The sequence below is a fragment of the Athene cunicularia genome (genome assembly GCF_003259725.1).
Source record: "Athene cunicularia isolate RWA chromosome 8 unlocalized genomic scaffold, athCun1 chr8_part1, whole genome shotgun sequence".
NCBI classification, from domain to species: domain Eukaryota; kingdom Metazoa; phylum Chordata; class Aves; order Strigiformes; family Strigidae; genus Athene; species Athene cunicularia.
In genome coordinates this window covers 18,717,212-18,730,570 of record NW_020799109.1, presented here as the reverse complement: position 1 = coordinate 18,730,570, position 13,359 = coordinate 18,717,212, and the positions used below count along the sequence as shown (strand labels likewise).

Here is a 13,359-nt window from a genome sequence, read left to right as displayed (position 1 = left end):
GAATAGATTGTGGGAAGGCAGAACAATGGGCTAAAGTAAAGTATCTTTTATGTGAAGCAGTTGTGAAGAGAGAACATGATTTGAGAGAGGAAACAAGGGAAGAAAATGAATTCAAGACTTCCTGCTTGCATAGGGAAAACAGTTTCTGGAAAGGTGTTCCCCAGAGGCCACGAAAAGAAGGCCACGTGAACCTGGCAAGAGAAAGGAGAAGTGAGATGGTAATAAGTAGATCTGGTTGGATAGAATTAATTTTAACTGCCTGCATTTGAACATTTTAAAAGTGTCACAAGTATCACTTGTTTTTACAGCTGGCCGAGTATAATTTGGGGAGCATTTGATGAAATTTTAGTAAATATTTAATTATATTACTAGTAAGCTTTCCTTTGCTGGCTAAATAATTCTCAATATTGTTTTTGTTTTGTTTGTGGAAAGTCAGCCTAAACTGTGTCATTCTGTACTTTACAATGGAATACCAGAACATCCTTACTTAATTTCCTGATTGCGCCAGTAGGTATGACTTCAGCAGAATAGGTATCGTTTTGTCTTGGCTGTAAAAGCTGGTCTTAAGTTTTTAGATAAGTATTTTAAGTTTTAGGCATAGGTGCATGTACCTTCCTGCATAGGCGATGTGTTCCATCCTTGTGTCTCTTGATCCACTTCAGAACTTGCTTCCTGTTTATGGAGGGATTCTGAAGGAGGACAAGTCCTGCTTTTCAGTGTGCATAATACCATGTAGAATAGCATCATTTTAGTCCTGCTTAGTAGGTGTGTTTTTCTGCTGTTTCTTTAGGAATGTTGGAGGGATTAACCCTGTTACTCTGTCAAGCAGGTGCATGGTCACTTAAAGCAAGAAACCACTTGCTAATGCTTAGTTATTAGTAGCCCTTGAGGCTTCAGATGACTGATCTACGATCTGTTAGTGTATTGTTGACAAATTATATCTAGAGACAGATGTAGAAAGCTAATGCATTAGGGTTGTTGTCTTGGGAGTTGGAAATTTTTTTAGGAAATAACACGATAGACAGGACAAATAGTTGGTTTGGCATTACTAGGATAGTTCTGAAGAAGGCTGGAGATCTTAGTGATGTTAGAAAATTGAGGTCAGTGATGCAAAACTGTGGTAGAGTTCAAGCTTAATAAAAACAAAACTTGAAAGTAAGAGTCTTATCTTTAAAAGTTATCAACTGTTGCATTAATTAATGTTTGGAGAAGTAGAAGAAATATTTGGAACAAACAGGAAAAAGAGAAAGCTGTGCAGAATAAGAGTACTCTGGCTTCAGAATAAATACTAGTGAAAGAGACTATACTTGAGACAGAATACCTGATAACAATTCTTAAAGTACACAAAATTATTAAAGGAACCTTCTTGTCTTGAAGAGACAATCTTCTAGGTCAGACAGATCCTAGTTTCAGAAAGTACCACTAAGACAGTCTGTAAACTTCCTGAATCATACTTTTTTCTCAGTTTTCAGATCGAGCAATAAGACTACTTTCTGCTTGTGCTTTCTTGAAAGACAAGTATCATGTTCTTAGATCTGTTGATCTGGGAAGGCTTGAATTGTATAATACCTGACTGATTTTATTTTTTTTTTTCCCCAGGGAAGATAAAGTAAATTTAGTTAATTCCGTAGATGTGAACTTAATGTTTTCTTGGTCCAGTGTCTGAAACTACATTTAAATATTTTCTTAAAAGAGAACTTGGAAATACTGGCACACAAGATAATTTAGACACAACTTGTCGATTTTGTCAAATGACTTCTGATAGTAGTACTGTGCAATTTTCTTATGTTGCAGTTGGCTGTGCTACAGTTAGTTCCACTTTATCATTTACCTGTCTTGGAAATAATTTTTAATCAGTGATTTCTTATCTCAATCACTACAAATATAATTAAGGGTGTTATCTTCAGTGAAATATAAAAATAATGGTATTAAATTTTGGCTAAGGGAGTTCTTGTTTAAAATTACTTGAATATTCAGTTTTTCAAGTAGCTTACTATGAAGTATAGAGACTACTTTCATTAGCTAACTTAGCCATTAAAAAGGATTCAGAGTCTCACTACTATTGTTAGCTAACAGTCTATCACACTGAAATTGAGGTTTAGACATTACAACTGTATGATTGGTTTGTGACAATAGGTAAACGTTTTCTGAAGTTGTAAGGAACTTAATTTGTTGAAGTATTTTGTTCTTTAGGCTTATATTTTCAAGAATTATTTTCAAATTATTTTGTGTGTTTCTTTGTTTTAGGAGCTTGTTCGAAAAGGAATACCCCATCATTTCAGAGCCATTGTCTGGCAACTGTTATGCAGTGCTCAAAGCATGCCAATTAAGGATCAGTATTCAGAGCTTTTGAAAATGACATCTCCTTGTGAGAAATTAATAAGAAGGGACATTGCTAGAACATACCCTGAACATGACTTCTTTAAAGAAAAAGACAGCCTTGGTCAGGAGGTCTTGTTCAATGTAATGAAGGTAAGTCAGTATTTCAGCCTTTGAAAATACATTAGCAAGAATGTGCACAAGGGTTTGGAAAATATTTTTCCTTGTGTATAGGGAACTTGCATCAGTTACATGTGTTTAAGTTTTTACAACTTACTTGTCACTGGAATGGTTTAACAAATTACATTCTGGTTTCACATATGGTGTTCCTATAGCTAATGGTTTTACTTCATAAGAGATTTAAAAAACATAGTAAGTTTGCATTAAAAATCACATGCTAACTGCTGATAGTATAATGGAATAAAGTGTGCCATGAAGTAAAGTAAACAGTGTTGACCAAGACAAGAACATTGTAAATCAGAACTAGCATTTAGTTTTCAGGTGGTTTTGAACCTGCAAGTGGTAGCAACAAATAGCAGGTAGAAGCTAATGTGCAGTTGTTACAGTGCCCAAGCACAAAATGAGAATGCCACCAGAGAAGTAAATTTGCATTATTCTGTCCTCATTGTGGTAGAAGTTAATTTTTGAAAGATAGACTTTTCCATACAATGTAGTTTCAACAGAAAAGTTAGCAGCCTTTCAAATCATAGTAATTACCATAACTCTAAAATGAAGATGCAGCATGCATGGAGATTACCACATTACCTCCACCTGTAAATAAAACTGGAGCACATAAGTTCTCTGAACAGAACTGTTGTTTCTTTGTCTGGTCTGCTCCTATACAAGTAGTAGCCTTGTGCAGTTTGTATGCTTAGCTGACTCTGTCTTTTGGCAAATTCCTGTAGTTGAAAATGGCATATCTTTTTTTAGGTATGTCTTTATTTTAGCTTTGTAGGCTATCAGAGAGCAGAGTTCATACCCTTTAGTAGCAGCTAGAATATCTAACTACAAGTTCTGAATAGAATGTCTGTCCTCACTGGATTTGGGAGAGGAAGAATGTATTATTAGCAAAATAACAGCACAGACTATGATTACTTTTTATTGATAATGAGTTTTTAATTGTTGAGAGTCTTAAAATTTTATTTCCCAGGCTTATTCCTTGGTGGATCGGGAAGTTGGATACTGTCAAGGAAGTGCTTTTATAGTTGGATTACTGCTTATGCAGGTAAACATGATATTTTTAATATGTGAACCTTTAAAATTCCTACTAGAATGCATAATATATTATGGTGGTTTATTGGGAATTTGTATAATAGTTTTCCTTCATTTTGTTACAATGAAATTGTCAAGGGCAGCTGTTTGCATATCAGATGAGATTTATTCTCTGTGGTTCTATTTGCCAAGAAGATACTATCTTTGAGTGGGAGAACACATTTATTTCTCAGAGCTAAGGTAGGATTGAAGACTTGCAAGCTATTTTGATGAATGTTGTTTCAACTATTGACACACGTCTCATTTAAATTCTGTTACCAGTTCTGTTACACTGAATCTCCTCAGAGTTCAAGTAGTTTCACAGTTGATCTGATAATCTTAAAGCTGCCTCTGTATTACTGCATTTTGTTTTATGACAAGGTAGTATATACTTGCAGAACTCCATTTAAGTTTAGAAATCACTTGCTAGAATTCAATATATGCAAAAATTCATTACAGTAATGGGTTATAAATCCCTTAAACCAAAACAAAAGCAAAAAACCAACCCCCCCAAAAAAACCCACTGCACACACACATGCAAATAAACCAAACAACTAAACCCTTCCAGGCACTTACTCTGATATATCCTTACATTTGTCCAGAGTTTTTACTGTGTTTTTTTATTTTCAATATAGATGCCAGAAGAAGAGGCATTCTGTGTGTTTGTTAAATTAATGCAAGATTACAGACTACGAGAACTGTTTAAACCAAGCATGGCTGAACTGGGCCTTTGTATGTACCAGTTTGAATGCATGATACAGGTACATACAAGATCTATCAAACTTTCTCTTCAGTAAGCAGTAAGGAACTTAGAATTACAGTTCAAGAGCAGGCATGCCTGTTGGCTAATAGGCTGCTCTCTGGCCAGTAGCTAGTTTCAGAACTTCAGAAGTAAATGCATGTGTTGTCTACTTTTTTTAACCTTTGGCAGACAGTGACTGGCTTTAAGCACTGAAGCATGAGGATTTGTATTGCTGAAGTTTATGCATAAGAATGTCTAATTCTGTTTGGACTGAAGTTGGTGTCTTCATAGTTATTGTCTTCGTAGCTATTCTAAAAGATGGAAGCTGGGAGATACCCTTATATGTAGAATTAAAATTGTGTTCAGATTTGGGACATGAAACACTTTTTTCCTGGTCGAGCAGGTAGAGACAAACAGGTTTGTGTTTTGTAATCCAGTTCCTAACATGAGGATCAGGGGTGGGATGTACATAGCAAATGGTTTCTGCCCATACCCTACATCTTTCCAGCTCTTATTTTGTAGCCTGCTCTAGATGTGACTTGAGGATTTACAAGCTTGTGACTTCCTATTAGGATCAAGAAGTGTTTTTGTAACCTCTGCTTTGCAGGGTAGAAGTGCTGTAGGGCATTCTATATGGGGACTTCTGCTGCATGGTTCTTGATAAGGATGAGTAATATCTTTCCTAGTCCTGTGTTACAAAGCTGTTGTCGGTGCTAAATACAAATTATTTTCTTTTATTCAATATTTGTGACAAACATGGGCACACTAAAACTACTAGCAGAAGCTTAACGTGTATAATTTTTTTTTCTTCCTTTTCTTTTCCAGGAGCATCTTCCAGAGCTTTATGTGCACTTTCAGTCTCAGAGTTTCCACACTTCTATGTATGCATCGTCATGGTTTTTAACTATATTCCTTACAACTTTTCCACTACCAATTGCAACAAGAATATTTGATATCTTTATGTCTGAGGTAACTACTCAATACTCATATGTTGTATTTCAAGAGTAGCTGTTAAAAGCAGTTATTTAGGTAGTGGTTTAAATCCCATTATGATGGGCAAGTCTCAATAGTCTTGCTTTTTACTCCTTATGCTTATCAGATGATTTTGTAGGGGAAGATGTCTATGTATGTAGTTTGTCAAGGAAGAGCAACTAAATCTTTGACTGTAGATACTGTCTGCAATTTTGTTCTCTTAAGTCTCTTGAAGAGTTACCAAATCTGTCAATTCTGGATGCAATGCAATAGCACTGAATACAGCAGGGACAGCAGTTTCTCAGTATTAGAGTGTTTAGGGTGGAATTAATGCTGCTTTTATGCCAAGTTAAAGCTCCATGGAGATATGCAGGCCAAGAAGAGGAGTGTTGGCATCTTTTATTGTCCAAATGATGAACTGTAGCCAAAGAAATTTATGGAATTATTCAGTTATTATATATTATTATAACTATCGTGAAGGCACTTATTTTAGGATTAGAGCTTTGCATGGTTGTAACTGGTAACAAACCAAAGCTTATGGTCCATTTATGCTCCTTATCTGCAATCATCTTTTAGAAAATAGTAAGTCAAAGATGGATCCTTTCAGTTTATGCACAAGAATGTCCAAGAGAGCATATGACATGAGACATTCCCTTGTATCTGCTTAAATAGTTCAACTGTGTTATACCATGTCTGAAATGAAAATGGCTTTTTTGAGAAGTACCTGGTTTGTTGGTTTTTTGTTTGTTTTTTTTTTTTTTTACTAGATGTATTTAGAATGTTTGATAAAGCTGACATAGAGAACACTTGTGACTCAGGAATTTTTACTTCAGCACTGGTCTCTCTGAGGGGTTGGGTCTGGCATCAGGACACATAGCTGGACTGCTTGTTCTTGGGACAAAATAAGAAACCCACAACTAATTTGCTGAAATAATTTTTTCAGTAGTCCTTTTGCTTGTTTGAGAAACTGGTGAGATTTTCAACACTGATAAATTGTAGAATTGTTCTGTACTGTTGACAATGCCATGAATAATTGTTGGATATTTCTTAACCTCTGTTTTCAGGGTTTAGAGATAGTATTTCGAGTAGGTTTAGCAGTACTTCAGATGAACCAAGCAGAATTACTGCAACTTGACATGGAAGGAATGTTACAGGTAAATTAAGGTCATAATAATTGTAAGAGATGTCTAAAATGTGTAATGTGTGTGTATTTCCTTGCAGCTATTAATTATATGTAATCTTGTGCTCTGATTGCTTTTAGCACTTTCAAAAGGTCATTCCACATCAGTTTGACAGTGGTCCAGACAAATTAATCCAAGCATCTTACCAAGTCAAATACAATGCAAAAAAGATGAAAAAGTAGGTATAACATTTTGAGAAAATAGATTATACTGTTGCTAAGATGTTTTTATCTTTAAAACTACTTATTCAGTATTTAATTTTGAATTTTCCATCTTTAAATTGTTTATACTATAAACAGTTAAAACTGAAGTTCAGTCTGCAAGAAATTCTTCTAAAACTTTATTTGCTTTTATTTTAAAATACGATAGAACTCTATGTTATTTATAAAAATAACTTAAAAAGCTTTTGAAGAAAGCTGCAAGTTATGGGGAATTACAGCACTTCTGTAAACAGGATCTGAATAGAAAAAAAAGCGGCACGTGTGGCGGGCTGTGGGTTTTTGTGAGGAGAGGGATTATTTGTTTTCCTGAGGGTGAAGTGTAGGGAAAGGTTACTTTAATCTGGCCTGAATTCTTAAGACTAGTAATCACTGTGTTAAAGAGTACATGTATGGTCAAGGTTAGTTCCATGTAAAATATAAATGGATGAAACTTTGTAATAGCATTGATAATTGTAAAATCACTTTCATTTGGGGTTTGAAATCCTGAGCATAGTTCTGCTTCTTTTTAAGGTCAGTTGCATGTCTTGTCTTTTCTGCCTTTGGTAAATTATGCTTTGATAAGCCAAGTTGCACATACTGTGCTTTTCCAGGCTTAAGTTGTCAGTTCTCTGGTTGTAATGTATTGTACATTTACTGTTCTTGCACTGCAATTTGTGTTAGGGTCTTTCAAGTTGAATTTGCCAATCCTTCTGTCAGTGGCCTATGATCAGTGCTGTAGAGTGAACAGTCTTCTCTAAAACAGAATGGGTAACAAAGCTTTCAGGAAAAACATTTTCTCTGAAAGCTGATATAAATGTACATAGTTTAAAATCCTGCCATTCCAAGTCTAAACTTCCTTGGTTGCCTTCTGTAGAGGTGTTGTTTATCTCAGCTTGTTTTTCTTGTTGGCACTTTTTTCAATTGGGACAACTTTGTGGTTTGCTGGAGAGAAGCCAAAATTGTTTTGTACGTTTAAGATATTTGTCTCAAATCTCTTTGCATCTTTCTGTCTTCCAGGCTTTCCAAGCTTTGTTTTCTTTTGGCTGAATCTATCAAATTGATTATCGCATCATTACACTGAATGGTTATTACAGAGTAGCTCCAAATCATTGCCACTATAATGTATACAAGCAAGCACCTGCACTTCAGAGTGCTGGTTCAGACTCTTCATATCTACAGAAGTCTTTGTGTTTGAATTTCATGTCCAGTCTAAATATTTACAGGAGTGCATTTTAAGTGTCTACTTAAACAGAGGAAATATCAATAATCTGTATCTCTGTTCTACTGTTGTTAGGTACAGCACCAAGCTATCTGCAAATTTTCTAATCATAATTTACGATTTCTAATTTTTAGGTTAGAAAAGGAATACACTACAATAAAGACAAAAGAAATGGAAGAACAAGTTGAAATTAAAGTAAGAGACCAAACCAGATTTATTTATGGATCAGTTTAATTCCTAGATGTGGGGTTATATACTTGATCTGTGTATGTAGCAGGACATAATTGAGGTCCCTGAATTCTTTTCTTCCAACATTTGTATTTGGGATGTCTGTGCATAAAGGACACTTATAGTGAAATTATTGAGACTTCTGATGAACTTTTAAAGAAAAATCTTTGATGGAGACCTGTAATTTAGTTTTCAATATTTTCTGCTGACTAAAGCATGATTACAAATGGCATCATTTAGCAGAGGTTCTGAACATGCTGGTTTAGATATGTGTCCCAAACAAGCTTATAAGACATGTTAAGATAGAGTTCATCGGAACACACTTGAGTGGTTTATCATCGATTTTGAGGTCTTCATTTTTCTTGTGCATTGGACCCCAGATTGAGTGTTTTCTGTCTGCAGTCACTTTTTCTTTTGGAGCTTTTGCAATTGAAACATAACGTTAGAAAAAAAAAAAATCACCCTGCAAGTGCAGTTTGTTTCCCTTTTACTAACTGACCTACTTTCTGTGTGTCCTTAATCACTGCACCTTTTTGCTTTTGTGACATAAATAGGCTTTTGCTGGTTTTTTCCCTTTTTCACATTTTTTTCACAGCATGGTGTTTGATCTGGATTTGCTTCCTTGTGTCATGTTTTTAGCCAGTTCCATGAGAAAAAAAAGCTAGTGGGAGAAATGATGGGCAAGTGTAGTATATAAAGCTTAGTAGGGGGAGCAAGGTACAGCCTTCCTTCTTCCTGTCCACTGCTAGTCATTTTGCCTTTCAGTATCAGTTTTTAAGACATTGGTTCTTCAGAAAAATTCAGTGACGTGCACCTGGGAGCACAAAGGTGTTCCAAGCTTTTCCAGGCAGTTTGTTATCGTTGTAACAGGCAGCAAGGCAGCTAACAACATTAGGCCTCCTGTAATGGTCTATAATTTGAAATCAGAAGATTTGCAGGACTTAAATGGCAGCTCTTTTCAGAATAGGACAGAATAAAATAATGTCAAAGACAACTGTAATATTAGATTCTTATTATTCTAACTTCAATCTTGTCCTGCTCCCTCCCCAACCCCAAAACACCCCAACAAAACCAAACAAAAAAATCCAACAAAAACCACCCAACCAACCCATCCTAACAACCCAAAGCTGTCTGCTTCTAGGCCCTGCTTTGCAGTCTGACATAAACCATTTCTGACTTGCTCTCTTCTGCTAAGAAGCTCTGCTATTTTAGGGAGATGGAAAAACAAGAACATTGAGTCTGCCTCTTAGCCTGGCTCTATTCTCAGGGATACAGATCTCTTCTATCTGAATGCTGACTGCTAAAATTTACAGGAAATGCACTGGTAAAATTTGCAATTTGGCACAATTCTTTCTCACGTCTGGGGCATTAAGGTAAATAATTCTTAGTATAACTTTACAGATTGTTAAATTATATAATAATTTTTATTTATAAATTATTGGGAGGAAAAGGAAGGAAACCTTGTAGCTATCTCATCAGCCTGTCCTCGTGCCAGGAGTGCACCTCCATGTCCCTTAACCCTGAAGATTGTGTCTGGCTCTCAAGTTTGTGTGGTTAAGCCCTGTGGTTCTCCTGCAGACATACTGCTTTCTTCTAATGAACACAAATGCTTTCGCATAACACAGAGGAGTTCTCACCTTTGCTGTATCAAACTCATCTTTTGAGTTAGTACATCATATGACAGTATGTTAAAAAGGTCACTAATTATTATTGTATTTATATAGATTTTCATAGATGTGATGATATAAAAACATTGTTAGATTACTTGGCTTTTATCAGACTTCCAATTCTTAACTCGAGAAATACAATTCTTACCTGTTTACCTTCCAGAGGTTACGAACTGAAAATAGACTCCTAAAACAGCGCATTGAAACATTAGAAAAAGTAAGTATGTTGGTGATCAGATTTAATCTGTGTTAATTTATACTTAAATTGATGGCAATTTTATTACATTAAATTGGAATCTCAGAATTATAGCTTGGTGTTTTTCCTGCTAATCTATGGGTTTTATTGACAGTCCTTAGCCAAACAGCATAGCAGTAACAAAACAATTAGGGTCAGTGCTTGTTAAGGTTGTTATGTCTGGCTCTTAGTGAATATGGAATCAAGCATTTTGACATACCCAACTTTTGTTGTACTGTTTTGTTTCTGAATTAGAAGCATCAGTTCAAAGTCCAGAAGACTGCATGAAATAATGGACTGCTTGGGTGGAAAAGAGGTTGTTATGAAAGAATCCTTGGTTTTGAAAATCTGAAGTTGCTGAGTGTTTTTACCTAGGAGCAAAATGACAGTCCTATCAATGACCAGAGAGAGATGGAGATAAAGCAGATAACTTCATCACTAGCGAGTACAGCAGTAGAGGGGTGCTGTTGCAGCATTCACATTCAGTACAGGAAGTCTGCTGTCATTTCTTTGTTTTACAAAGTTTTTAATTTTTGTAGCAATTCTGGGTACATGGGGCGGCAGCAGGGAGAATGTCTTTTAAGACTTCTCAGATTTAGTCTGGAATAGAGGTTTGTTAGGCTTCTCTAACTGGATATAACTTTACAGGTATGCACGATAACTGTTGTTGGTATGTTGCCAACATGCAGGCATTGTTCTCCAATGGTCTCTCCTATATTCTGGTGTCATGCCTCCTCTGACAGTGCATCTGAGCTGGTCTGCTCTAGAAGGAGACCATTCTTGTCTGTCTTAACTACAAATACCAACTATCTTTCAACAAATGAAATTGAATATTCTTGTGAGTTGCAAACAGTTCATGCTTCAGAGGGAAGAAAATGGTAGAGATTCAATTTAGAGTGACACAATTGAAAGATGTCACACTTCAGATATTAAATCCATTACAGTTTCTTCAAAAAAGTTAATCTGTGTTAAATTCTAGTTAAATGATTTCTGAATTTATTTTGCAAAAGTGCACATAATGAGGACATACTGTGAAAGTTGTGACCAAAAATAAAATTTTGTAAACTTCTTTGTTTCTCATATTGAAGTGCTGATAAAATTAACTGAAAAGAACAGACTCTTTTTAGGAAGTTTGAAGCTCTAGTGAATCACTTCAGTGCTCTTGGAAAATTTATAATAGTAAATATCCCTATTTTATACTTAACTTGCAGAGATTTGAAATCAGTTGCTTGCTTGTTTGTTTTGAATAGGAAGTTCATGATGAACTGCCAGATGCTAGTGCTTTTGCAATTCTATACTTAAAATTTCAGAATCCCATTCTGACTGGAATTGGAACATTTCAAAATGGGAAAATATTTTCTGTTAGTAAGAATTTCTGGAGATCGTTATCATCACAGCATCTGAAAAAGAGATCATAAAGTGTGAACAAACACATTCAGTTCTTCTGCTGGAAGCTTCTTTTTATTTTGAAATATTTTTTCCTCATCCTAACCGGTATAATTTAGTTGTGATTTCCTTAGTGTAATGACAAACTTCTTACCTTATCTTCTTAGTAATAGCTCTTATTAACCAGTTTGAACTTGAGTTTTAATAAAGGTTCTAGGGACAAAGATGGTCTGCAAAGAGATGTTTTCTCTGTTCTAGAATCTGCAAAAGTTGAGTGCTCTCAAGGGTGATAGAGTAGAAATTAATTAAATGTGCAGTTGAGGAGGTGCAGTGCTTGTCAGTGTGTATAAATAAAAGTTTATTTCTTGCAAAACTTTGGCAAGGGAAGAGAATCTATGAAGTGTTCAACTAACTTACTGCAAGAGGTCATTTAAAATGTTAGCTGTCATAGTTGAAATTTTATACTTGTGTCTGTTAGTTTGCATTATTTTTCTGCATCTTTTTGGGAGCTTTAGTTCTGCATGAATGCCTTGGTGCTTAGTGGAGTTTTCTTTGTGCTCACATTATGCCTTCCTTTCACGTTGTGGATGGACCATAGATGACATCTTGCATCTATCTACTAGATTATATCAGTAAATTAATTAGCTGTTATGTGTTACAGAAATCTTCTTGTATCAAAAATGGACTGTGTTGAATCTGTTGCAGAAAAGGCTGCTTCCTGGGACTTTCAGGCTTGAATTGCTTTAATTTATATGAAGAGTTGTTAATTGAGCAAAAAGAGTTTGTACAGAAAGTGGGAGAACTTGGGCATTCTCTTTCTATCGGCTCTTGTCTTTTTTGTCACTGTTATCACCCCTTTGTTTTTTGGTTTTTCTTTTCCTTATTCCTATCTGAATTTTTCCTTTGTAGGAAAGTGCTTCCTTGGCAGATAGATTGATACAGGTATAGTCTTTTAGTCTTTTCCTGTATGACTCTCTTCCTACTCTCAAAAAACCCCCAAGCTGCTTTAATGCATGCATATTTGCATGCTGTACTCTCTCCCTTCTTTGCTGATTTGCAATATAGAGCTAATCTCTTGCTAGAAACTTACTTAATTTTATTTACTAAAGATACATAAACCCAATATCTGCACGTTATAATAATTTTCCTAACCTAATGTAATTTTTTGGTACAAATCCCTATGACAGATGGATTCTATGACTCTGTATTAACACCGAAATTGAATATTGCAAGCTTAACTCTGTGCATGTACAATCAAGTATTATTGCATGAAAGGAATTTTATTGAATGCAAGTACACAATTGTGCTTGCTAAATGGATGCTGAACTTTGTAATGAAGTACTAAAACAACTGTTTAGTACTACCGTGTCCTAAAATTTCTACCAATTGTACCCTTTGCAAAACCAATCTGATGAAATAAGTAGCTGAGCATCACAAAGGCAGTCTTTCTTGGATTTGTCCTCAATTGCTTAAAAAAAAAAATAATTATGTCCTAAGGGACAAGTGACAAGGGCCCAGGAGGCTGAGGAAAACTACCTTATAAAACGGGAGCTGGCCACCATCAAACAGCAGAGTGATGAGGCCATTACTAAACTGGAGCAAGCTGAGAACACCATCAGGGAGCTCCAGCAGCAGCAACAATGGGTAAGGAGCCTGGCAGCACATCATCTCATCTTTTTCACTCACTTGTGTCTATTTTTCATCATCATGACATGATCTCTGTGCTGTCCTTGTAAATGCTTGTTCATTGTGATTTGCATTCTTAAAACTACACAAATTGGATTAAGTGGTATTTTGGTCTGTTCTTGCTGGTAGATGAGATTCATAACCCTGGATAGATGTAAGTTATTAGTTAAAAAAAAAAAAACACCAAAACCCAAACAAACAAAGAAACAAAGCACACCAAATCACACCGAACCAAAAACTCAACAGCAACAAAAAAGACCAACCACCCCCACC

General features: G+C 35.5%; 1 protein-coding gene across 12 annotated transcripts in view; it reads left to right on the top strand.

Annotated features, from left to right (window-relative positions):
- The window catches only part of EVI5 (ecotropic viral integration site 5), an 84,231-nt gene that overhangs the window by 17,063 nt on the left and 53,809 nt on the right, over window positions 1-13,359 (top strand). For 7 of the 12 annotated variants that reach the window (XM_026853774.1, XM_026853775.1, XM_026853773.1 and 4 more), the window contains 10 exons: window positions 2,248-2,472; window positions 3,470-3,544; window positions 4,206-4,331; window positions 5,138-5,281; window positions 6,349-6,438; window positions 6,546-6,643; window positions 8,019-8,079; window positions 9,943-9,996; window positions 12,310-12,342; window positions 12,898-13,044. In XM_026853774.1, the coding sequence (XP_026709575.1) occupies window positions 2,248-2,472; window positions 3,470-3,544; window positions 4,206-4,331; window positions 5,138-5,281; window positions 6,349-6,438; window positions 6,546-6,643; window positions 8,019-8,079; window positions 9,943-9,996; window positions 12,310-12,342; window positions 12,898-13,044 (1,053 nt within the window). Of the gene's footprint in view, window positions 1-57; window positions 219-432; window positions 512-2,247; window positions 2,473-3,469; window positions 3,545-4,205; window positions 4,332-5,137; window positions 5,282-6,348; window positions 6,439-6,545; window positions 6,644-8,018; window positions 8,080-9,942; window positions 9,997-12,309; window positions 12,343-12,897; window positions 13,045-13,359 lie in introns of all 12 variants that reach the window. The other 5 variants (XM_026853784.1, XM_026853781.1, XM_026853785.1 and 2 more) reach the window with 5 other exon arrangements.